Source organism: Rutilus rutilus (genome assembly GCF_951802725.1).
Source record: "Rutilus rutilus genome assembly, chromosome: 24".
Taxonomy (NCBI): domain Eukaryota; kingdom Metazoa; phylum Chordata; class Actinopteri; order Cypriniformes; family Leuciscidae; genus Rutilus; species Rutilus rutilus.
In genome coordinates this window covers 27,476,908-27,504,735 of record NC_140228.1, presented here as the reverse complement: position 1 = coordinate 27,504,735, position 27,828 = coordinate 27,476,908, and the positions used below count along the sequence as shown (strand labels likewise).

Genomic DNA, 27,828 nt, shown 5'->3' with positions numbered 1-27,828 from the left:
TGTCGTATAGTTTAACTATTCAGCTTGACAGGGTCAGTATGAGTAACCCTAATCGAAATAATTAAATACCAAATTTCAAAATAAAATGTTTTATTTATTTATTATTATTATTTTGCATTAAAGACTAAATCGAGTCAAAAAAATAAATAAAAATAAATAAAAAGAGGTTAGGTGAAGTGTCCTGTTAATTTAATCAGCAGTAAGTGACGAACACAGCACTGAAGCAGCATCATTTCATGAGAAAAATACATTTCTTATTGCAGTGCCTGGTGTGCCTTCATTAGGGATTTAGGTCTTATCAAGTACTGCTGGTGTTTCATGCAAACCTTAAAGAGAGAATGAAACCAATAAAGAGCCTTCATGCCTAATGAAAGCTGTTACGTAAGCTGTACGTTTTAAGAGTGTTGCTATAGGGGTATATGTGGGTAGTTTTGTTGTTGGGTGTGTGTGTGTGTGTGTGTGTGTGTTTCAGATGTTCATTGGATCGATCTACAGCCTGTCAGTCTTCCTGAAGGATGATGATGTCTCGGTTCACCAAACCAATCACATTACACCGCCTTCCTCAAATACCCGGATCTCTTCCATCTCCCCAGCTTTTGCTCACTTTGGCTTCTGACTTTGTTTGGCTTGTTGTCGCCGTCGCTGATTCTGTGTGTTTATCGTGTGATTTAACCAATTGTCATATTGTGGTTGTGAAGTGTTTTTGTTTTTTCATACTGTTCACCCTTGTTCAGTCATCACCGTGTGTGTGAGGCTGGGAAGGAGGGAGCAGGAAACTAAAGCAAGTCGGGCAACATACATTGCGCACCACATAGGACATCTTGATTGTATTAGACAGACTAGGTTTAGGAGAGTGCCACACCCTGTAATGTTTATGTTGTATAAGTGAAGAGAGACCAATCAAACAGTCAGCATTATTAGCAGGGAAGGATGGCATAAAAGCAAATATGTCTGTATATTAGGCATATTATTATCTGTGAGAACTGTGTGAATAAAACTAGCAGAATTAGAAAGATGTAAGATCACGTCGGGGTCACCAAAAATATTGGTGTCCGAACTTGTTTGAGCTTATTTAGACCAATAGCTGGGACACAACTGAGCCAAAGTATATAATTATTTGACTCCATGAAGTTGTTGTTAATATAATTATTTTTGTAACATTACTTTCTTTGAATCCAGAGGAAAATGCAAGTTTTATGTTAGCTATTTAATCAAATATCATGTTGAGAATAGTAAATCAGAAATTTTATAGAAAGAAAGCAACTGAATCAGAGGTTTGAAGTTATATGTAGTAAAATATTACAGACACAGTAGAAGTAAATGTCCTCAGAATTAACATGGATTATAAAATAGACAAAAGAAAAGGTACTTCTAACAAAAAAAAATTGTCAAATTGACTTTATTCTTCATATGCCTTAAAAACACTTTTTCTTTCTATACTTCTGATACAGTAAAATTTCCATCAAGGTAACAGCTGTTAACAGTCCTAAATTTACATATGTCCTTTTACACCTAATAGGCACTATGATTACTTATACATCAAGTTACTGGATGATCCCTAAACAATATTTAAAAGAAGAAGAAAATGGGTTAAAAAGAGTAAAGTACTAGGCAAAGGCAAGTATGCTGCTGATTTGCTATTTATTGTTTTAAACTAGACATTTACTTCTGTAAAGCACCTGTACAAGTCTTTACCTTTGGACAGAATCTGAAACACACAGTATCAAAATATGAATCATTTCTAACACACAAACCCTTTCATGTATGTGCACATTTTAGAGGCATGCAATGTCTGACAGAAAGTTTTGCAGATTTTACCACATTTAAATTATATTTTCAATTAACATAAACAGAGAGGATTCATAAACAGAAAATGGGAAATTAATTTATTATGTTCTTCAGAAGCTGGACATTAGATACATGCGGTCAGTTGCTCTTGTCTTTTTGCTGTTGTACACCCACAATCCCACCAGCACCACAATGGAGACTATAAAGAGTCCTGCGAAGACCGCGGTGCCTGCACTGATATGAAGAGAACCACCATTTTCTGATTCTAAAGAAAGTAAGAATCGATTATATTAAAGATCATGATGCAGAATAATTTGAACTCATTATTATTTAAGACTTTACCAATATACCTGCTGCAGCATGCGCAGTATGTCTCGCCACACGGAAGGGACCCTGCATTATGTGATGCCTATCGGTTTCTTTGCTCACATCTCGTCTGCGTTTGCGTGCGGGTTCTCTGAGGCAGCCTTGGGCGCATCTAGAGTTTGAACTTCCTTCCGCACACAGAATTACTGAGCAGGTAATGTACACCTGTCAACAGAATTTAAGTGCATTGTAGTTAATATTCATACTCAACAGCATTTACAACATAACTGTGTGATTCTATAATACCTCATTGTAGCCTCCTGTGAACTTGAAAGCTTGGATCCCAAAGTTATACGTTCTTGCATCACTATGATAAACCTCAACTGTGCCATCCAAAATACACCTGTAAGAACACAATGATCACATGACCTCTGAAGAATTATACAGAGCAGTTAGGGTAGCAAAACAATATATTAATTCTGAATATTTAATAAATCATACACAAAAATATTGCATGAATCATGAATATGTATTGTGTAATCTATGGAGAAATCTTGAAAGAAATTCTCAAATAGTAGATCTTCAACTTCCTGCAGATTAAGTGATCTGAGAAACTTGACTATCACGGAAACCCTACTATTGCAAAGTATTGGGCAAGGATAAGCAGAATAAGCGATTAGCTATAATTCTTTAATCATATGAAAAACAATTATCCAGGAATCACGGGAGTAAACAAAGGTATAAGTAAACACTTAAAGGTGCAATGTGTAATATTTCTGAGGATCTATTGCAGAAATGCAATATAAGATCCATAACTATGGTTTCAGTGGTGTATAAAGACCTTACTTAATGAACCGTTATGTTTTTATTACCTTAGAATGAGTCATTTATATCTACATAACCGCGTGCCCCTTCTATGAAGGTCGGCATATTGTGACGTCATGTTTCTACCGTAGCCGACAGCGAACAAACAGCGCTACAGAGCGCGTTTCGTCACTAACTTGAATGAGAAGCGGCAGAAAAAGACGCAGCAGAATTTCGGGAAAATGAATGACCACAGTTATTGTTTAGGACAAGAGCCGACGGAGGGTAAATCTGCTTCGAAGAAGAGAAAGTATGATGAAGCCAGAAAAATAAGGGAGAAACGTAGGCAAAAATCACAGGTCAACATCGGTGTGGCTTTTCACCTATGGAAGGGTCAAATGAGGGAAAAAGGCTTTCAAAACGATGCCGAAGTTGCCTGTTTTCTGCTGGACAGGTTAGGTATTCCAACTTTAACAATGCAAATGAAAACTGTTGTTTCATAATGTAAGCATTACCTAGAAGCTAGCCATAGACACCGTGAGAAGTGCTTTTCCCTTGTCAGTGGTGTAAAATATGTAGTTAGATTGTTTCATGTAACTTAGTTCTTCTCCCTCGCTGTGTTATGGCTTTGCTATGTGGGGATAAATGTGCTGGTTACGTTCGTGAGACAATCAGCTGATTAGTACTATTGACCATAAAACACTAACGTTAGCCTACAGCATAACAGCTCATATTAGCCAGCTAAACTTTTACTACCCTGTTAGAAAAAAAATGTAGTTGGATAGTTTCATGTGGTTCTTCTCCCTCGCTGTGTTGTGGGGAGAAATGTGCTGGTTACGTTCGTGAGACAATCAGCTGATTAGTACTATTGACCATAAAACACTAACGTTAGCCTACAGCATAACAGCTCATATTAGCCAGCTAAACTTTTACTACCCTGTTAGAAAAAAAATGTAGTTGGATAGTTTCATGTGGTTCTTCTCCCTCGCTGTGTTGTGGGGAGAAATGTGCTGGTTACGTTCGTGAGACAATCAGCTGATTAGTATTATTATATTACATATTAAGACCCTTGATCCTCACCTGACTATGGCTTTGTAAACTTTATCCATGATGTGGTTTATAATGGACTGTGGTACAGAAACAGTGACAAAGTTACACACTCTTGGCTTACGTTTTCCATGTTGTCTGTTGGTAATCATACTTGCACTAGATGTGATAGTTTTTGGGATGTTCAGTTTATTAGGCCAGATGAGCAAACCCTACCAAGATGTAACACATTGTGGATTACAGTAGAGTAATGTATTACAGTCGTATGCGACTGTGTCATGTAGCACTTCATTTATATATATATCCTACGTCGACCACCGTAGCTTCTCCTTCGAGTTTGCAAAGGGAGGGATAGGCCGTGAGTGACTGGCTGTTTGCAATACGCAAACCTCACCACTAGATGCCGCTAAAAATTACACACTGCACCTTTAAATACTACGGAGATAGCAATGAACTAAATAAGACAAAGCCAATAATTATAAGTAACCATAGAAACAAACAGGTAGATAATCAGAAACCAAGGAAACCATAACTAAACAGAGCAGGGATATAGGATCTAAGGGAAACAAAACAGAACATCAAAATAAGAGTCCATAACCGTGATGGTACGGAGGGAGTCAGGACAACCGGGAAGCCAGAAGGAAGGAGAAGCCTGGTGGAGCTGAAGAAGTAGAGGGTTGAGGTGCAGCCGGAGACTCGGAAGTCCATGGCAGAGCCAGATCAATGACTGACTGAGGCTGAGTCGGAGGAACGAGGGAGCCAGGAAGAATCCTAGGGCTGATGGACCACGGTGAAGTAATGGGCCTGGAGGTCCAAGGTGAATCCGGGGACTCAACCTCATGCCGAGCTAGTGATCGGGAAGCCTTGATCGGGAGACGGAGCCAAACAGCTGCACGAAGTTAGTGGTGGGGCAGAGCCGAAGATCAGGATGACACTGGTGAAGCCGACGGATCCAGGGGACTGGACGTAACCAGCAGAGGAGATGAGACCAGGCAGTTTGGTGGGAACATTGGAAAAGGAAGGTTTCCAGATCGAAACTGTAGCATCTAGACAGCTGGATACTACCGGCAGAGACGGTTCGAGGGTAGGGACTCAGGAGGGAACTGGATCCGTGGACCACAGGTCTATGAAGCAGTAGCTCCGGGATGGACTGGTCAATGCAATTAACTCCGGTACGATCCAGGTGGGAGGCTTGGGCTCATGATGTGTGGAATATGCAACGCTGGCAGGCTTCACATCTTGCAGAACTGCTGTGCTGTAGTACCCACCCCAAGTACTCCACCAACGTCCTCCACTCAATGAGAATGAGACGTAATGGTGGTGAGTCCATCACTTAACTATACTCGTTTTGAGGGTTTGGTATTTTGTAATGTACTCGGTAAGGATGAGCAGAAGAAGGGATTAGCTTAAATACTTAGATAACAATGAAATAAATAAGAAACAGCTGATAAATTATAGTTAAAATAACCATAGAAACAAACAGGGACATAATCAGAAACCACGGGAACCGAAACTACAAAAACAAATCAGCAGTCCCTAAACCAGGCATGATACAAACTTTCCATTAGTTTGTCTCTCCATTGCAACAATCACAGCCAATCATTACAAAGAATATTTGACAACTGATATATAACATAATGTTGATTTTGGATAAATTAGGTTTCACTGTGGGCGGAGCTAGACAGCGAAACACCAGAGATATGGAAAACCAAGACACTTTTCATGTCTGGTTAAGACAACATCTTTTTTTCCCCACAAAATATAATTGATGAGGAACAGATATAGAAGAGAGGTTTTACCACACTTTAGTGTAAGGATTTTAGCAGTCTCACCCTTCTTTGATGATGTCATAAGAGAGGGCACTGTATGGGTTGTCATCTGGAGTGGCCCTGCAAGACTCCACAAAGAGCTGGACCTCAGGGAGAGCAGAATGGGCTGCAATGCCCATGTAGAGCACATCTATCAAATTTATCTCCAGCGGATACAGACTGGGATCCACTGGACTGCTGAAGTTATTGTCAGTAAAAATGTCAAATGAGTAACTAAAAGTGCCAAATCTGGATTCAGTGAAGATGAAGTCTGACTTCTTGTTGATGTAGTGGTTTGAAACACTGGCTACTTTGGGGTACTGGCAGGAGAAGCCGATTTTAACTTGATTGCGTCTGGTGATTACTTCATTGGGGTTCTCAAAAGAATTGATCTCGTTTTTGAAGACCATGAAGTCTCCGGAGTCCTGATTGGTCATGAGGGAGCAGGTGTGTGAAAAGATCAGGCATAAATAAAAAAACAGAGATAAATATTATACAGCTGACAGTTAAAATGACTTTGAAGTTTTTTCAAAGGTTTTGTAAATGTTAGGACAAAATTAGCAATTTTTAAAACTGGACGTTTCGAATTTTAGCATAGCAAATATTCCCTTTAAATTGGAGAACGTAGACAGCAGCATTTCTACCTCCATCGTGGTACCACAGGTGTCGAGGGACACCATGCCCAGAATATGGGTGTCATTGGAAGTAAGAGAGCAGGTAGGGTCTCTCAGTTGGAGCCAGTTTTGATCAATCCCCTTCATGGAGGCTTTGCTTATTGCAATGCTGATACTGTTATCCTCACAGAAGACCTCTGCTTCACCTTGAGGGATATGATACATTTATTAATTGATCTATTCAAATGTTGAGCAAGCAATCTCATTGGTTGCAAGATCAGCAGAGGCCAATCAGCGTGTGCCATGTACTGTAGTAAATATGATTGCCAGCAAAAATAAAAACTCTCAACAGTTGTTCATTTTTACAGTTTACAGTTTGTTTTTGTATTGTGAAAAATCTAGTTCAGTCATGAAACTCTAGATCAGGGTTTCTCAAATTCGGTCCTGGAGGGCCACTGTCCTGCACAGTTTAGCTCCAACCCTGATCAAACACACCTGAGCAAGCTAATCAATGTCTTCAGGATCAGTAGAAACTCACTGCTAGGTGTGTTTGATCAGGGTTGGAGCTAAACTGTGCAGGGCTGAGTTTCCCGATAATGATGTATCTTAGCTCTTAAGAGCGCTCTCTACGTGCAAGGTTACGAACAGTCGCCGCAATTCCACGCGCGTTTCCCAAAAATGCACTTAACATGAACGCGCGAGAATGCGTTCTACGTACTACTTAAGAGTCGCTGTCCATTTGTCAAGGTCTGAAATGTCACCTTGTAGAATGGCTTGTAATTGTAGCACACGCTTGTATTTTGAAATGTTTAACCTAATTGTTTTCAACTGATGTGCATTTTCTATGAGGCCAATAATCTACAAAAGCACAAACCTACAAGTGTTTACCAGCAAACCTACACCAGCAAAATGGTTGAACCAAAAAAATCTAAGAAATACTTTTTTTTTTAAAGAGGAGATTAAAGTCATTTTAGAGCTATACAAACATTATTTTCAGAATCAGAATCAGAATCAGAATCAGAAAGAGCTTTATTGCCAAGTGTGCTTGCACCCACAAGGAATTTTTCTTGGTACTGAAGCTTCCAGTGCACATATACAAATACAAATACAACAAGAACATAGTAATACAAATTCTAAGAATAAAAATATATAAAAAATAAATAAAAATAGTATAAAAGTAAAAAAGTAGGGTCACAGTTGGGTTTAGTCTTAATAAACATTTACAGATTATGAACATATTTACAGTATTTTGAGTAGTATGAATAATATAAATATAAATATCACCTGAATTAGAGAATATTACACTAGACAGTGGGAGTCTAGCGCATGTTACAGATTATAAACATATTTACAGTATTTTGAGTAGTATGAATAATATAGATATAAATATCACCTGAGTTTATTGCACTAGACAGTGGGAGTATTGCACTTACAGGCATATGCTTTGGGGGGCATGTTAAGTGTTCAGAAGGGAAATGGCCTGTGGAAAGAAACTGTTCCTGTGCCTGGATGTTCTTGTGGCCAGTGATCTGTGTCGCCGTCCTGACGGTAACAGTTCAAACAGGGGGTGTCCAGGGTGAGTGGAGTCCGTGATGATTTTACCTGCTCTCTTCCTCACTCTGGAAGAGTACAGGTCCTGGAGGGTTGGCAGGGGGGCACCAATAATCCTCTCTGCAGTCCGGACTGTCCGTTGTAGTCTCCTGATGTCCGATTTGGTAGCTGAACCAAACCAGACAGTGATGGAAGTGCTTAGAACAGACTCAATGACGGCTGAGTAGAACTGGATCAGCAGCTCCTGTGGCAGATTGAACTTCTTCAGCTGGCGAAGGAAGTAGAGTCTCTGCTGGGCCTTTTTCACAATGGAGTCAATGTGATTTGCCCACTTCAGGTCCTGGGAGATGGTAGAGCCCAGGAACCTGAATGACTCCACTGCTTCCACAGTGCTGTTCATGATGGTGAGAGGGGGGAGTGCTGGGGTGTTTCTCCTGAAGTCCACGATCATCTCCACTGTTTTGAGCGTGTTCAGCTCAAGGTTGTTATAACTGCACCAGACAGCCAGCTGTTCAACCCCCAGTCTGTAAGCAGACTCGTCACCATTTTGGATGAGACCGATGACAGTGGTGTCGTCTGCAAATTTCAGGAGCTTGACAGAGGGGTCTTTAGAAGTGCAGTCATTAGTGTACAGGGAGAAGAGCAGTGGGGAGAGAACGCACCCTTGGGGGGCGCCAGTGCTGATGGTGAGGGTCCTGGATGTGAGTTTCCCCAGTCTCACTAGCTGCTGCCGGTCCGTCAGGAAGCTGGAGATCCACTGACAGATTGTGGATGGCATGGAGAGCTGAGTCAGTTTGGCTGTGAGAAGATCAGGGATGATGGTATTGAAGGCCGAACTGAAGTCCACAAATAAGATCCGTGCATAAGTCCCAGGTCTGTCAAGATGTTGCAGGATATAGTGCAGTCCCATGTTGACTGCATCATCCACAGACCTGTTTGCTCTGTAAGCAAACTGAAGGGGATCCATCAGGGGTCCGGTGATGTCCTTCAGATAGGCCAACACCAGTCTTTCAAACGACTTCATGACCACAGACGTGAGAGCGACAGGTCTGTAGTCATTAAGTCCAGTGATTTTAGTTTTTTTTGGGAACCGGAATGATAGTTGAGCGTTTGAAGCAGCAGGGAACTTCACACTGCTCCAATGATCTGTTGAAGATCTGCGTGAAGACTGGGGCCAGTTGGTCAGCACAGGCTTTTAGACAAGCAGATGAGATGCCGTCTGGGCCTGAAGCTTTCCTAGTCTTCCTCACAGAAACTGATATATGATGTTACAGTATCTGTGAGCTCATCCAGATCGGTGGCTGCATCTTCAAAAACAGTCCAATCAGTGCAATCGAAGCAGGCCTGTAGATCCTGCTCTGCTTCGTTGGTCCATCTTTTTACAGTCCTTAATACAGGTTTAGCTGATTTCAGTTTCTGCCTGTAGGTCGGTATAAGATGAACCAAACAGTGATCAGAGAGCCCCAAAGCTGCCCGTGGGACGGAGTGATACGCATTCTTTATCGTGGTGTAACAGTGGTCCAATATATTACTGTCTCTGGTAGGACATGTAACATGCTGTCTGTATTTTGGCAGTTCACGGGAGAGATTTGCTTTGTTAAAATCCCCAAGAATGATTAAAAGAGAGTCTGGGTACCTTTGTTCCATTTCAGCTATATGTTCAGCCAGCTGTTGTAGCGCCGCGCTCACACACGCGTCTGGAGGAATGTAAACATTCGCGAGAATGAATGAGGAAAACTCCCGCGGCGAGTAGAAAGGTTTACAGTTTATGAAATGCGCCTCTAAATTAGGAGAGCACATCTTCTTCAGTGTTGTTACATCTGAACACCAACTTTCGTTAATGTAGAAACACAATCCACCACCTCTCGTTTTCCCCGTTAGTTCCGCGATGCGATCCGCTCGGAACAGCTGGAAGCCCGGCAGATGTAGTGCGTTGTCCGGTATGGCTTCACTCAGCCAGGTTTCAGTGAAGCACAGAGCAGCGGAGTTAAAAAAATCCTTGTTAGTGCGGGTGAGGAGAAGAAGTTCGTCCATTTTGTTAGGAAGAGATCGGAGATTCGCAAGATGAATACTGGGTAGTGCAGTGCGGAGGCCGCGCTCGCGGAGTTTAACCAGCGCGCCGGCGCGCTTCCCGCGTTTGCGTCTGACCGCGCGTTTTAACAACACCGCTGCCCCTCCAACGAGAATGTCCAGTAAAACGTCTGAGTAATCAAAATCTGTAAAAAACTTGTCTGGTGTGTGTTTCCTAATGTCCAGAAGTTCGTCTTTGGTGAAACTGATAGGAAAAGAATGACTAAACGCAGAACAAACGAACAAAAACAACACAATGACTGGAGAGCTCCACACCGAGGCAGCCATCCGCGGCGCCATCTTGGATGTTTCATCTATTTTAGCAGAAGCAGGATGTTTTCATCTATTTTAGCAGAAGCAGGATGTTTCTGCTAAAATTTTCAGCAGGTTTAAGGGAAGTCATACAAATAAACAAAAACTGAAAATCTGGGATTTTGCTAGAAAACTCACTGCAACTAGTGGCATTAGAAGATCAGGGAAGGAGGTCAGGAAGAAGTGGCAGGACTTTGCCAGCCTTGCTAAAAGGAAAAGGGCACTGCAGAGAACAACATTTAATAAAACAGGTGGTGGGACCAATGAGTCCTCCCTTCTCACAGCAGAGGAAGAAAAGGCCTTGTCAATGCTTGGCACAAGTGTTTCAGATGGCATTTGTGGTGGTATTGACATCCATGGAGGAGTAGGGGTAACACAGCTTGAGCCTGAGTCAGGTCCTTCATCAGTTTCATCTGCCATCTCCCAGCACCTACCATCTCCTAGTCCTCCAAACAACCCTCCTATGCCTCAGCCTCCATCTTCTGTTGTCCAGAATGCAGCCACAACACCTCAGCAGTTTGGGAATGTTTGTAGTTGTTGTCAGGGCATATGAGAGTGTCCTTACTTAACAGGGAGGAATAAGATGAAGAGGTGGTGGAGGACTAGGAGGACAAAGATGGCATGGGACCACATGATGGCCAACCAAGAAATGCCCAATACATGGCTGGTTTTTTCCTATTTTTCCCAGTCTTTGAAGCATATCACATATTTAATTTATTTTTTTGTTCATTCGTTTAATTTTTTTCTAATTATTAGATTAAAGTATTTCTATTTTTTGTTTTGTTTTCTGACCTTTTTAATTATTTTATTTATACATTCATTTAACCAAAAAAATAATAATAATAAAGTAATAAAGTGTATAATAAAGTACAATCAAAACCTTATATTATAATCACATTGCATTTGAATAAAGTTAAAGGTGTAATCTGCCGGTTGTCCTGCAGGTGACCTCATAACTCTGTCTTCTTACGACGCACTTAGGGATTTACGATTACTCCAGAGCACTCGTAGATCTACGATGATTTTCAAGTGCTACTTAAGTTACGATGCTTTTGGGAAACGCAGCCCAGGACAGTGGCCCTCCAGGACCGAGTTTGAGAAACCCTGCTCTAGATGGTGCAGATTGCATTTAAAGGACATATTAGCCTGCACCATCTAGAGTTTCATGACTGAACTAGATATTTCACAATACAAAAACAACTGTTAACAGAATCGTTCATTAAGACATTTATGAAATCTTTTTTTTACCTGAGAGAACTCTTGATTTTGCCACAATGATCACAATGCACCTCATCTCTGACTGGCTAATTATGGAGAGAAAGACGAATGACAGATCAAGGAAAAAATCATATTAATCCTGAATTCTCAGTGAGCTTAAGAACAGACCTCATTTTACCTCTGAAGTGTCTCTGCAGTGAAACACACAGGTACATGATGATGCAGGTCAGATTCCTGTGGTGTCCATGTCAGCATTGCCTCTGTAACCCCTTGACTTGCATTCCTCAAGCTCTTTGACATATTCCATGGACCACTGACCTGGAAGTCGAAGATACTACACAAGAGTGATTGAAAGATTAGATAACATTTACTAAAATAACTGGTACATGCAAAAACTGCTGGTTGGTTTATCTAGAGATACTTAGCATTTCAACAACTTCATATACTGTACATCTGATCAGGCCCGGTTCCAGAATCAAATCACTGAGGGTGCTTCTGAAGTTATGGAGGGTGCTCTAGTAAAGCACAGATATAATGTGTAAGCAACGACTCCTAAGTAGTGGTCGACCGATATTGTTTTTTTGATGGCCGATGCCGATATCTTAGAGAGCAGGGTGGCCGATGGCCGATATAAAGCCGATATATTTTATATATATATATATTTAGACTTCATATTTATTTGAATCAATATTCAATATTCAATAATCAATATCAATACAAATCTTTAAAATAAACATGCTTATACTTTAGATGGCAACTTCTTGTATCTGCAATCCACAGTTTTTTTCACAAATAAAGTAATTGTTTAAAAATACATGAATATGTGAATACAAAGGAAGTAAGCACTCAGTAATCTGGTAATTTTGTGCGGACTGGCAATCATATTTTTTCAAATAAAGACAAGGTAACGCTAATTTTACATACAGCATACAGTGAAAACTATATGAATATGACAGTGGGAAACTGGAGCACAGCATATTTTAAAATGAAGGATTTAAGTTTTTCGATTGCGTCTCCTGTGAAGCTGATCTTCTGTTCGCATTCACTCACTTTGCACGGACCGACCGTCACTCGCAGTAACATTTATGCAGGCTACGAATGCACACTTCACAAGATATCACAGCTGGATTCGATTAAATCTGCAAGGTTTGTGGAATTACATTTTTATTAGATATTCAGAGATTTGTTTAAATGATGTAGATGCCACTTGCTGAATGTTGACGGTAAATGAGAAAGTATTTTAGCCTGATTGTTTGCCTTTTCTGTAACAAATAATATAAAAAGCAACGCTTTACTTTTTCGAATACCATTTACTTTCTTTGTTTACCAGTTCTGTCTAACAAAGTATTAGATATGACTGACAGAGATCGTAAACTAATGAAGACGGTGAATATGAGTGAGCGCTGTGTGATCAAGCGCTGCAGTTCTCTTCTCAGGCGCTGGTGTTCTCAGCGCCGCCTGTCAAAATAAAAGTCCTGCTTTCAACACATCGGCCAATCAAAAAAACGTATCGGCCGATGCCGATATTTAAAAATACCAAATATCGGCCTTGGCGATATATCGGTCGACCTCAACTCCTAAGCACCACCACAACACAAATAGTAATGCACTGTGAGAGATTTACAAGTCATTACTTTTACAAATAGTTGGAACAACATTTAAAAAATATTTTAAAGTTAGTTTTTTTGTAAAAAAATTTAATAATCTATTAGTCAGCACTTACATTACTTAATGCACATCTAGGCCTATGTATTTTTGGTAACAGTTAAGTTTAGGGTCCAATTCTCACTATGAACTAGTTGCTTATTTGCATTCATATCGCTAGGATATTGGCTGTTTATTAGTACTTATAAAGCACATATTAATGGCTTATTCTGCATGACCATATTTTACATCCCTTAATCCTACCCAATACCTAAACTTAACAACCTTACCAACTATTAATAAGCAGTCATTAGGAGTTTATTGAGGTAAAAGTCGTTGTTAATAGTTAGTTAATAGTGAGAATTGGACCCTAATCTAAGGTGTGGCTGTATTTTTGACATATCATAGCTTTGTCCCATCCATTGCTGTGGTTATCACTTCGTAAATAATTGCAATTTCGAGAGTAAACCTTTATTCAAATAGAAATAGAAAACTGTCACTCACTTCAGTTCTGCTGCAATCTTGCGAAAACTTCTGTCATAATCAAAGAAGCTGTCTACACTGCACAGTAAATATCTTATTTACATTGTGTCTACACTTTGTTATAATGATAGAATTTGCAAGTGTGCAAAACTCTAAACTGAACATAACCTCTGATTGGCCATTGCGTTTAAAGTGCCCCTATTGTGCTATTTTAAAGTTTCCTAATGTTGTTTTGGAGTCTCCTACAACAGGTTTACATGCATCAAAGGTCAAAAAGGTTTCATTTTCTCATAATATACATTTGCACATAACCTCATTTTCAGTGATTCTCAAACGATTTATCAGATGAATCAATCTCTCTAAATCCCTCCTTTCCGCAAACTACTCTGCTCTGATTGGCCAGACAGCTCAGTCTGTTGTGATTGGTCTACCGTGTACAGCGTGTCGAAAACAAAAACGCCCATTGCCATAACAATACCAGCTGTCCTGAGGCTTCCTACACTGTAAACTAAATACAGTAACGAACAATGACATCGATTTTACCATATCAATCCGAGTGCGAGTCCTATGATGAAACACTGGAAGAACTAGTTATTCAACCCGAACCTCCATCACAAGGACAACTCGAGCAGGACGTTTCTCAGTAATAAGCTACTCAGTTTGAAGTACATTATGAGATGTAGCAACTGTAATTCCTCACCATCAGCATTAGCAAGTGTATGTCCATCAACAAACTGATTATTTTACTTGTACTTATTTATTTACCGATATTTTTCTAATTTATTGCGGTGAACGTGGAAACTGTATCAATGTGTATCAGTGCATACATTAGCCGAGCTCTAGCGTGAATGACTGATGTAGCAAACGTTGGTAAAACAAATCTTGCTCCATGCTTAATCTTTCCTCAAAGTAGTGAGAACGACAGACAATCTGCATTAATAGACACAGTTATAGGTAATAGTGGCCCACAAACTGATTAGCAGAAGTATTTAAGTAAGACAGTGATAACATGAGTTAGCCAGTTAGCAGGAGACCTACACAATATAAAACTCAAAACTAAGTATGTTGAACACCATCTTTCAAGAGCAAGCGGTTTGCGAATCCTGCATTGAACTCCGAGATTTGAGAAGCAGTCGTCAGTAAAATAAAGGGAATACAGCAAAAGTTTAGGATTATACTGTTGTGGTATCATGGTAAAAATTTATTTTAACCACTGATTCTTCACATGCTCGTCCTTGGGCAGTGAAAAAAAAAAGGGCTTTACCTTCACATTGTAGAGCACAGCCAGCGTCTTCTCAACATGATGCTATCCAGTATCCACAGGAATCAGCTGCAAGTTTGAGGTTGAAGTTTTCCCTGGTGTCTGCGCGCAATAAGTGGGTGGGCAATATGCTAATGTTTCGTCTTGACGTCACAACGAAACGGCTTATGACTCATTTGAAAAACGATTCATTTCATTGACTCAGAGTCGACTCTTACTTTTGAAAGACAATAACTTTATATATGGTGCACCTTCAGATTTAAAACTTTGCAGGATGTTTTCATTCACTTAGAGCTATGTAACACACTACATGAAAGGTCATTTTCAAAAATCCATAATTGGGGCACTTTAAGAGCTCAACAGATATGTCTGTGATTGGCTACATTGCTCAGCGCTGCAAAAACATATTGTAAATAGAAACCTTCAATGCTCTCCAGAGCACAAGCAGAAATAAGCACTGGAGTGTTTGCCAAATCTGTTTCGCCAATATGAGATTACTTCAGTATCAACTGTGGCTGAAGGTGCTCTTGATTTTGTTTGAGGGTGTTTAGCACCCTATAGCACCCCCGTAGAACCGGGCCTGCATCTGATAGATCTTCTGAATTTATACAAAATTGCATTTGTTAGTAGAGTGAAATTTCGACCTGGTCAGGAAAGTTGTGTCAGAATTTTTTTTTGTTACATTTTTGGACAATGCATATTTCAGACCTGTTGCCCGAGCTCTGGGCACGGAGGGTGATAATGTGAACATGTCCCACAGCTGCATGTTGTACATCTCCATGTAAGGGAGTTGGTGTCAGTAAACTTGGCCTGTTCACCCCTGGTACACAACTGTGGACTGGTGTTAGGACTACAAAACAGTGGAAACAGGGTAGAATGATTTAAATGCACAGAACTACAGTGAGTTGTACCAACACAATATATGAAAACTACTGCTAAAGCCTTATTAATACAGGACTAGTCTTTGACAGCAAATTAAACTTGTTCTATTAGTTTGTATTTTATCACATATGTTTCTAATAGAATGCAGCAGTGCCCACTAAAAGAGTTTTGTTGGTTCCGAAAGTTTTTTTTTTTTTTTTTTCATTCAAATCTCCCATTGGGATTTAATTAAGTCATTATTAAAGCATTATCAGCCATGACCATGACCGTTACAAACTTTGATTTGAAGCCAAAAAAGTATTTGAAAATACAAAAGTGTAAGGATGTGTACTTTAGTGATAGTAAGAACTATCAATCCCATGATGCACTGCAAACAGCATAATCGACTTAAAAACAATGGAGAAATATAAAACTACTCATTTAAAATGTTAATATATTTATTTAAAAACTATATATTTTAAGTTTATTACAAAATATTTACATGTATACAAATATTTAAGTATTTTGAGATCATAGGGGGACTAACTTGATTATGCCATTCGCAGTGCTTCATGGGAGTGGGCGGGGCTAAAGAGCTCTTTTGGCGCTTTTTGCTTGTCGCGGTGCTCTGATTGGTGGAAGTTTCTATACAGCATCATGGGTAATGTAGTATTTCCACCATAAATTCTGCTGTTAAACAGTTTGTTAAAAAATCTATCTCCCGATGGAGAAAATTAATAGAGTTCTTACTTCTGGAACCCGATTTTTGCACTGAAATGCTGTTAATAGAGAAACATAATTTTATATCACTTCATGTAATTTTTTTAAATATATTCTTCAGCAGAACACAAAAGAAGATATTTTCAAGGATGTTCAGCTGTCCATACAGTGAAATTCAAAACAATATTTCTATCATTCTATGGACAAAAACAAACAAATTTTAGCCTAATTTTAAAAGTGTGATGGGAACACTATACTTGATGCCTTTATGTATAATGTATTATAAAAGTATTCATAATGTATGTTATAATGCATTATTACATGGCTTGGTTGAATTCTAATGTAGAATGCGGTCTGTTATTTCTTGATAACAGCCGCTGCTAAGTATAACATACCGTTGCCATGAAAAACAGAGCGTTGCTATGGATGCAGGATTCTAACCGTAGAGACGGAACAGACTTTTTTCTTTAGCGGAAGCAATACAATCGTTTTTAAATCAATAAACTCCTTTTTAATTCAATATTTTGTGTCAAATTATTTATTTATTTGGTAGGTAGCCATGTAATAAGCGGGATAATGTGGAGCGAGGTGGTTGTTATAGCGAATATAACCCCTTCAGGCTGATTCAAGAACCCTCCGCTTCGCGTCGGGGTCCTGATCAGCCTGTCGGGGTTGTATTCGCTATAACAACTGCCTTGCTCTACATTATCCCTTACATATCAATCCTCGGAATGTTTAAGTCAATTTGTGCCTTATGATAAGGGTCCGAAATACCACGACACGTAGGGAAATATATGTGACACAGATATTATAAAACTATGCAAAATAAAACACAAATTCTTTCTTTATGATATCAGTAGTTAACGATAAAAGACTTGAGTTGTCTTTCAAACATTCGCTCGGTATCTCACTATGGGAAACGCCTCTGGGCGTGACAGATCCTGGAAGCACCAATCACACCACGTCTGTCAGTTGACAAACCAATCAAGACAGTGATGCGGGAGTCCCGCCTCCCTAATATAAACCACTGCCGGTGGTCCCTACTTCATTCTCGATCCCTTCCCCGTGAAGATCAAATTGGAAGCTATCCTTCAGCAGGACCTGTCTTCAAAATAGTTGTTTAACTGTTCTGAGACGAGCCGTCAAGAAAAGTCACCGAACGCAGCTGTTTTGTTAGCGGGTCTTTTTTCACTGTAATAGTGATTTGATTTGATTGTGGTATACTAAGAGAATTAACGTGTTGAGGGAGTTTCAGCCTTGGACGGCGGCGCAGGGCTTGTGTCCAAAATACCACCTCAACCGCAAAGTGATAGTGGCATCACTCTGCATGTGACAATTTTGACAATTTTAACAAGCTATATAAAATATCTGTGGGGTATTTTGAGCTAAAACTTCACATACACACTTTGGGGACATCAAAGACTTATTTTACATCTTGTGAAAAGGGCATTATACCACCCCTTTAAAACTTCTGGTATCTTGATATGTAATTTACTAGGAGTGTGTCCCTTTCTGGCTTTCGAAATATGTTGTGGAAAATGGGGGATGGGATTAAAAAAGGTTGAGAACCACTGATCTACATTATTCTCACTCACTTTCAACTCCAAACTGCAGAGGCACTTGACTGAGTGGAGTTGAGTCAATGTTGGCGGTCTGATTATAAGGATTTCTGACAGAGGAGATCCCATTCTCTTTTGTCAAAGTGATGTTTGATACAGGATAATCCTCCATTGTGAACTCAAAAACATGCAGTCCCAAGTCCAATGTACCATTACTGCTCAGAGTGCATGAGTCCTAGACAAAAAAAAAAAAAAAAAATCACGGAAATGTAACATTTAAATTGTAAAACTGTAAAAAAAAAAAAAAAAGTGACGAACATGGAAAAATAAAATAAACTAAGACATTGGAAATATGATTTGTCTTGGGCAGCACGTTTGTTAAAGGGATACTCCACTTTTTTCGGAAATATGCTCATTTTACAACTCCCCCAGAGTTAAACAGATGAGTTTTACCGTTTTAGAATCCATTCAGCCGAACTCCAGGTCTGACGGTACCACTTTTAGCATAGCTTAGCATAGATCATTGATTCAGACGAGTCCAGTAGCATTTCTTTCAAAATGACCAAAGAGTTTCAATATTTTTCCTATTTAAAACTTGACTCTTCTGTAGTTAAACCGTGTACTAAGATCGACGGAAAATGAAAAGTTGCGATTTTCTAAGCCTATATGGCTAGGAACTACTCTCATTCCGGCGTAATAATCAAGGAACTGTGCGGCCGTACCATGGGTGCAGCAGGCGTAGTGATATGACGCAGCGCCTAAAAATAGTCCCCAGCTCGGTAACTTCTTCCAACGTGACCGGGACTAAGTTTGTCTAACCTATTAGACCTATTTTCAGGCGCTGCGTCATATCACTACGCCTGCTGCACCCATGGTACGGCCGCACAGTTCCTTGATTGGAATGAGAGTAGTTCCTAGCCATATAGGCTTAGAAAATCGCAACTTTTCATTTTCCGTCGATCTTAGTACACGGTTTAACTACAGAAGAGTCAAGTTTTAAATAGGAAAAATATTGAAACTCTTTGGTCATTTTGAAAGAAATGCTACTGGACTCGTCTGAATCAATGATCTATGCTAAGCTATGCTAAAAGTGGTACCGTCAGACCCGGAGTTCGGCTGAATGGATTCTAAAACGGTAAAACTCAACTGTTTAACTCTGGGGGAGATGTAAAATGAGCATATTTCCGAAAAAAGTGGAGTATCCCTTTAATGGTCAGTCACGGCTGATCACGCATCACACAAATACTGACCAGTATCAGTTTTATGTTATTTCCTGATGTGGGTAAATGTGAACGATTAAGATTATTCATAGACAACATGTTCTACATTCCTGTTAAGATGTTAAAGCATATTAACTGGTACACCAGATAAAAGATTATCAAAAATTTGGCATAGACTTTAGTCAGGTTAGACGCCATATTGAATTTAACACAGATAAATGAGGCTGTGAGGGATAAGATGTAATCTTTACAATGGCACGCACTGTTTAAAGTAAAGTACAACTGACGTACAAAAGACGTTTCATCAGCTGAACAATCGGTATGTTTTTAAACAACAGTATGAACCATTGAACACACTGGGCGGATTTTAAACTGCGTTTTTGCACTCTTGTGTGAGGGGACGCTATTTGTTAGGATGTTCCAAATGAAAGAATTCTGAATCTTTTAATAAAAGGCCCTTCCACAAGTCCGTTAGTGAAGGGTACATGAGTTTGAGTTAACTTTTAAGCAGAATAATTCAAGTTGTTTTGTTTTGTTTTGTTTGTGATATTTTACAGATATTTTTGTCTTACATTTCATATAAAAATGTCATAGGTAGAAATGTGTTTAATAATAGATGCATTAGGTAAATGTGACTAAATGCCGGGTCCAAAAAAGAGACGGCCAATTGTAAAGTTGAGAGCAGAGAGGGAACACACACACACACACACATACATATAACGCATATTTTACAAACTTCATTATAAAATGTACATTTATTTGCAACAATTATTAACAGCAATAATAAGAAGTTCATGTTGTAAGAACGGCTAATGGGCTGATGGACAAAAGTGAAATATGGTCTAGGGTCTATTAACATGTAGCATACAGAAATACTGGCAAAAATAGTTATTCATTAAATGGATGTTCGTAATCTAAACTTGTCAGCATTTAATGAAATTGTAATATTTTTATATTCAACATTTCTGTCATCCACAGTACTGAAATCAGCTTATTTAAATTGCCACAGTGCATTTGCCTGTTTAATCTGAATGTTTCATGGGGAGTGTATCATTCGAAACTATTACCTCATCAAGATTTATGTTTGGGTGTTGATGGCAAAATGGGCACTTGCATCTCACATTATCTCCATCTGGGTCATGGGCCAGCAGGTGAAGATGCTGAAAACAGTTCTGAGGAACCCTGAGGAAAGACCATTATCAAGATGCAACTATTTTCTTGATTGTTGAAGCGACAACAGTGAAATATATTGTACAGTTTGGCGGTCACAAACATATTTGATCTTCAGGTTAGCAGTAGACCAGAAAGCTGTAGAAAAAGTCTATGGATAAATTGTATCTTAAAAGCACAAACCTTATGTTTGGTATTGTTGCAGAAACAGGGGACCTGTTTGCAGTCTGAGTGTCTGAACGTTGTCTTGTGTCAACAAGACTATGAAGTGTCCATTCACGGACATCATGGACATTATTTGCCCAGCAGCAACCAGAGTCACTGAAAGAGAGTTTTAATAATAAAATGTTCCATTATATATATATATATATATATATATATATATATATATATATATATATATATATATAACTTGAGTGTGATTACTATACAGTAGATAAAGTTAGAGTAGCACATGTGCATTCATACTTTGCATAGGCATATATTAACATATTGATGGAAACTTTAGAGACATACAAATGTTTATGAATCCTTTGAGGGTGATACAATATTAATTCAATAAAATTAATGGTTGGAGTTTATTGTATGTATAATAAATGACATTCATTTTCTTTTACCCTTCTGTATCTCATTACAAATAATTAATTATAACAAAAATATAAAGAAATCTGCAGTTAAAGGGGTCTTTCTCGTGTAACAGGCCAGCTAGTAAAAGCTGTGCAGGTAAACCTCACTCCGCTGGCCTCAAGAGGCGTGCTAGCGACCGATATTAGCGGCTGTGGTCTTTAGCCTTCTTGTTAGTGTGCCCGCCTCCTATGCTGGAGACCCAGGTTCGAGGCCTGCACTGAGTGGGGCAAGTAGGACCTGAGGGGTTACATTGTTGCCGTGACCTGGATGGGAGTGAGGTTTCAGGGGGGTGAGTGTAACGGAGGCCAGCTAAGAGCTAAGAGTTTTCCCTCAGGGAAAATCACTTGGTCATGAGCCACCACTGCAATGGCCTCCCCACACAACAACATAGTGTCGGCCCAGATCCGTCCCACATCTGGTACACGTTGAATCCACATGTACCAGATGTGGCCAACACTATGTTGCTGTCTGGGTCATGTACAGAAGGCCAAAAGGAATCACGTTGGACGCATCTGCCATGAGACCCAACAGTTTCTGAAACTGTTTCACAGTGACGGCTTGGCCTAACTTGATGCTGCCGACGGCTAGAGGAATCGACTCAATTTGAGCAGGAGACAGTTGTGCCTACATCGTAATCGAGTCCCACACAAGTCCTAGAAAAGTTGGAGAAAGCATGTAGTCTTAACCTCAAGCACCTCATGTGCGCAAGGACAACATCTAGAAGCCGAACTGGCAACTCCTGTGACTGAGCTAAGATTAGCCCATGGTGGATAAAACTGAGTACACAAATGCTATGGAGTCGTAACGGAGCCAGAGCTGCATCCATGCACTTTGTGAATGAGCAAGGTAATGCCAGGTCAAAAGTTTCGCACCCGAAAGCAACCTAAGGAAACTTCCTGTGTTGAGGAAGTACAGTATGGATATATGTAAGTACGCATCCTTTAGATCTATCATGACAAACCAGTCCTCGGACCTGATTTGAGTCACGATAAGTTGTATCATTAATTGAATGAAATAAGAGCACATGATTTATCTGTCAATCAGTGGGCTCCCGGCACACTTTCGGTAGAACGACAAAAAGAGCATTTTATTTAACATGTTAACCCGTACCCCGTACTGCCACTTTTCTGTTCATACTGTTTTAATCCCTCATTTCTTTGATCAGACCTCTCACTTACCCTTACACTTACCCTTACTTTGCTTTTGCCCTTCTCAAAAAAACATTCAAATTATCTTACGTGGACTTACTTTTCAAAATTAGGAATAAAATAATTGCTCTGGCAACAGGGCTAGCTAGTATGTATGCTTAGTATAGCGTCAAACGCGTCAATTTATGAGATTAATATGATGTTTTACTCCAAAATCCAGTATTTGAAATAATTTCTGTGGCCCCATGTTGCTTCTTAACACAGAGTGAGAAAAATATTTTATTTTATAAAATGTATAGGCCTACTGTGATACAGTAGATGTCGATTAGCGCTGCATTATAGATATACGTACATCATTCTTATGAAAATACCTGAGATGGCTTGAAGAACACATATATTATCGCAACCGTGTTTATTGTCTTCATGTTTCATCAGTAAAAACATCTCTGTCTGCATGTTATATTATATCTGATATCCATATTAGGGATTTCCCGGAACGTCATAAGTTTAATACTTCTATGAATCTCACTTGTGGACTTTCTGCTCAAGGGCACTCTCCAGCTTTCAGTATGAAAGAAAGTGTTTAATGCTCCATATTGCTAACATTGCCTCATTTTGGGTAAAAATAGAAAATAATACTAAAGTAATTTGTAATGTAGTAAATTTAGTGGGTTTTCTTACTTGAGTCATATTATTTTCTGTACTTCTACTTAAGTAAAACATGTTTTAGTACTCTTTCCACCACTGGTTAATTGTTGATGAACGATACTTAACTGTAAGTTAATTTTAGATACCAAAAATGTTTAAGATTACCACACTGAAGTAGGCCAGAGAGCTGAAATGTCTGTGTTTTTCCTCTATGTGTAAAATAAAATAAAAATAATTTTGTTACATTTTAAGTGCGAAAAACCTCTCTTGTGTGCAGTCGTGTAGTGGACATAAGAAACATTATCAAAATTACATTCCTGAAAAGATCTTATATAATTAGGAAAATTCATGAAATGAAAAAAATGATGCATATGATTTTTCAGTACTTGAAGAGAGTCTGGGGTCACATAGGCCCTAAACTGAAAATTAGGGCTAATTGAAATGTCTGAAAACATTATATTCAGTAAGTATATTATTTTAAAGCATATTAAGTACTCTTAGTAAAAGTATGCAGAAGTCTACTCTTTTTTACTATTATTCTATTGATCTTACCTCAGAGTGAAGGGCTCGTCGCCAGTGACATTGGTGGTCATGTGACGCTCATACTGGCACCAGTGGATCTGACCCGAGTGGTCCTGCTCCGTCACCTCAGGTTCTGAGAATGTGAGAATGCCACAGTCGCCACTATCACAGGCCCATGTGACTTGAGGATCACAGGGCAGTTTACCAGACTCTCTGTAGTAAAAGTGCATCTGCCAGGAACACATACAACAGATATCTTTTTTAACAACTGCAAATAAGCCATGCAAGATATTTTAAAGAACGCTTTCAAAGACTGGACCCCATTGACTTAACAACTTCTTTTGTGCTTCACAGTAGAGAGAATCATACAAATTTGGAATTAAATGAGTGTGAGTTCTCAGTTATGTTTAATTTCAAGTAAAATAACAGAAATAAGAAAAAAAATGTCATTACTATAGCCTGTTAACTTTCAGTGTCCCAGAAGTGAAAACTGTGAAAACTTTTTTGCTTTTTAATTTTTCGCAAGCTGCTTTAACTTCTGCAATAGTCTGCTGGGTGTCTTCTTTTAAAAGAACCAACCTTAATATATGTTCTAAAGCATTCATGAATTACAACCCTTTAAGTTCAAATCTATGCTCAAAAAATGGTGTGACAGTTAACAGATTAAAGAGATATGCATGTATTAACCTGGACTTACCTCCACTTTTCCACCTGGATATCTGTTTCCAGGCATGAAGGTCATCGATCCCCCATAGAAACTGACGGCTTGACCCACAGAAATGGTCAAGCTGATCACCAGCAGTAGCCCAGCATTTGCCATAGTGTTTGATGAAATGACACTGTGAGTAATGCGCTAAACGCAGATGACTACATGGACTACAGTTTGACTGGTTCTGCCAGCTGAAACCAAGCACATGAAGAATGTGTCTAATCTTTCTGATCACACTTGTTAGTTTCCGTGAAATTCAAAATATACAGATATCAGCTTTCAGTAGTTGTTTCCTCGTGTGTATGTAAATGATACATGGACAACATGTTCTACATACCTGTCAAGAAATTGAAACTTAGTTAGTGATGATAGGTGAGTGCTTCTCAACCGATGGGTAATAAACCACCGTCAACCTGATGAAAGCGAAAGTAACACAAAAGGGAAAGAAAAAAACTAACTAACAATTAACAAGGGACGTAACTACCATTTAAGGGGAAAAAAAGTACAAATCAGTCACAATGAGGAAAAGCTCAAATCAATAAAGAGGTTAATTAAAATTAAAATTATAAAAAAGAAAATCTATTGTAAAAATTTTAGAAACAAATTGATCATAATTATTGCATAAATATTATTAGTACCACACGTCGGTTCCCTCAAAATAAAATAAAAAAAATATATTTTTTAAATTACTATTGAACAAAAGTAGGCTATATTAGATTGATTTTACTGGGGGAAAAAAGTTAAATTTGAAGTGGCCACTTATGACCTGGAAGAATATGAATGTATGAATGAGAGTCAGTAAATGTAAAGGGTGATATAATGTGTATTTTTGGGTGAACTATCCCTTTAAAGTTTAAACAGTGAGAGGTTTGATCTTAATGCCCAGTAGATGGCGGCAGATCCACTCAACAAAATAATGCCATTATTATCAAAGCCTCATCTTCATTATCCATTAACATCATGTAATATGATATTTGTGTTCAGGAAGAAAAGAGTAAGACTTTGTATGTCTTGCTAATGTGGCTTGTCTGCCTGTTTGATGTGTGTGATTAAATCTCAGGTCTTGTAAGTTGAAGGTTAAGATGCCACTTATAGACTTCACATCATGAACACAAAGAGAAGCCATTGAAGATAAGTTGAAGTACTGTATTTATAACAATGTTTCAAATAATCCTAGGATTTTGCAAGCAATGTCCTGTCTGAGAGTGTCCTTATGTGGATGCACGTAGGCTTTGTAAAATATGTTCTCAACAAAAGGGGGGCCTGGCAGAAAACGTTTGGGAACCACTGATACATACACTCACCTAAAGGATTATTAGGAACACCATACTAATACTGTGTTTGACCCCCTTTCGCCTTCAGAACTGCCTTAATTCTACGTGGCATTGATTCAACAAGGTGCTGAAAGCATTATTTCCCATATTGATAGGATAGCATCTTGCAGTTGATGGAGATTTGTGGGATGCACATCCAGGGCACGAAGCTCCCGTTCCACCACATCCCAAAGATGCTCTATTGGGTTGAGATCTGGTGACTGTGGGGGCCATTTTAGTACAGTGAACTCATTGTCATGTTCAAGAAACCAATTTGAAATTATTCGAGCTTTGTGACATGGTGCATTATCCTGCTGGAAGTAGCCATCAGAGGATGGATACATGGTGGTCATAAAGGGATGGACATGGCATTGTTTCAATGCTCAGGTAGGCCGTGGCATTTAAACGATGCCCAATTGGCACTAAGGGGCCTAAAGTGTGCCAAGAAAACATCCCCACACCATTACACCACCACCACCAGCCTGCACAGTGGTAACAAGATCCATGTTCTCATTCTGTTTACGCCAAATTCTGACTCTACCATCTGAATGTCTCAACAGAAATCGAGACTCATCAGACCAGGCAACATTTTTCCAGTCTTTATCTGTCCAATTTTGGTGAGCTTGTGCAAATTGTAGCCTCTTTTTCCTATTTGTAGTGGAGATGAGTGGTACCCGGTGGGGTCTTCTGCTGTTGTAGTCCATCCGCCTCAAGGTTGTGCGTGTTGTGGCTTCACAAATGCTTTGCTGCATACCTCGGTTGTAACGAGTGGTTATTTCAGTCAAAGTTGCTCTTCTATCAGCTTGAATCAGTCGGCCCATTCTCCTCTGACCTCTAGCATCAACAAGGCATTTTCGCCCACAGGACTGCCGCATACTGGATGTTTTTCCCTTTTCACACCATTCTTTGTAAACCCTAGAAATGGTTGTGCGTGAAAATCCCAGTAACTGAGCAGATTGTGAAATACTCAGACCGGCCCGTCTGGCACCAACAACCATGGCACGCTCAAAATGGCATAAATCACCTTTCTTTCCCATTCTGACATTCAGTTTGGCGTTCAGGAGATTGTCTTGACCAGGACCACACCCCTAAATGCATTGAAGCAACTGCCATGTGATTGGTTGATTAGATAATTGCATTAATGAGAAATTGAACAGGTGTTCCTAATAATCCTTTAGGTGAGTGTAGACTCATAATATTAAGGGATCTGAGGATGGTTTAAGTTTGTTTTTTGTCTTGCTTGTAGTTTTTCCGTTCATGGTGGCTTTTTATTTGGAAGGTCTTGTTTCAGGTCATTGTTATGTCATTATTTTCCTAGATCTTCCTTGATTGTTGCCAGCTGTTAGTTTGTCAAGTTACTTGTGTGTTTAAATGCCTCTTATTCTCCTATTTGTGTAGCTGTGTTCTATGTAACCAGACTTGTGAAAAAGCTGCATGAGACTGTGCATCGTGGGACCTGTGTGCATGACAACACAAAAATACAGTAACATGATTTTGTACTTTTTTTGTACATTTACAAATGGCCATAAATGTGCCACAGCAGTGCTGTCTACCGAAGCCCTGCTAACACTGTCATATCACAATTATGAGATCATACTGTGATGATTCCCTGACATTTCTAACAGACTGTTTATAGTCAGCACCAGTTCAGGCATTTCAGTGTGGGTCAACCTGGCATTTGGCCTTAAAGAGACAATGGACACTCGACTGCCAGGCAGACGTGCATCAATAGAAACCTGAATGCTGCTCATGTGCTTTTTGATCATACTTTAAGCATAATGAACAAAAACATCATCAGTCCATTAGTCTCAGCATGTTACATTATGCACAACCGTTGCCTGGACCAACACGTTAATGATGAAAAAAAAAAAATCAAATAAAAAAAAAAACTTAAATTATGCCATAACAGTTTATATATGAGTTTATTATGCTATTGAATATTAATATGCATTGAAAACTATTAGTGAAGTTTTGTATAAACTGATCATTGAAGAATCAGTCAGCAGTTGCATTTGATGCAGTACTGTGTGTGTGTGTGTGTGTGTGTGTGTGTGTGTGTGTGTGTGTGTGTGAATATATAATTGTGTACTTTTTTCTGATAAACCACATTTTTCTTTAAACTTTATTTTAATTAGCAGTAAGAGTACATTTTGAAGGGTTTTCAAGGTGCCACATTACTGTAATACCATGACTACTTGGCACTGCTTAAGTTCGTATCAGTAAAGGGAAAAAACCCAATATGAAAACTAACAATGCATGTGAAAGTTGAGTGACGTAGTGCTAACTTCAAATATTCAGAAAATGTTTAGCCCAAAGCTTTTTGCCATGTAAGCACTTATTAGTCATGTAGTTTAATTGTATGCGACACTTTTAAGAGACAGGTACACTAAGGCTTATGTTTTAAGTCATAATACTTAGGCTGTGT

At 39.1% G+C, this 27,828-nt stretch overlaps 1 protein-coding gene across 1 annotated transcript; it reads right to left on the bottom strand.

The window, feature by feature from the left end:
* Positions 1-1,367: 1,367 nt before the first annotated feature.
* Positions 1,368-24,276, bottom strand: LOC311283959 (uncharacterized protein). Its single transcript, XM_084398774.1, has 13 exons — positions 24,079-24,276; positions 23,412-23,611; positions 20,620-20,757; positions 20,334-20,448; positions 18,083-18,281; positions 15,615-15,756; positions 11,697-11,852; positions 11,549-11,604; positions 6,398-6,573; positions 5,778-6,178; positions 2,401-2,497; positions 2,139-2,319; positions 1,368-2,053 (listed from the first exon to the last, which is right to left on the bottom strand). Exons 1-13 carry the CDS (start codon positions 24,199-24,201, stop codon positions 1,899-1,901), a joined length of 2,139 nt encoding a protein of 712 aa, XP_084254900.1. The 5' UTR covers positions 24,202-24,276; the 3' UTR covers positions 1,368-1,898.
* Positions 24,277-27,828: the final 3,552 nt, after the last annotated feature.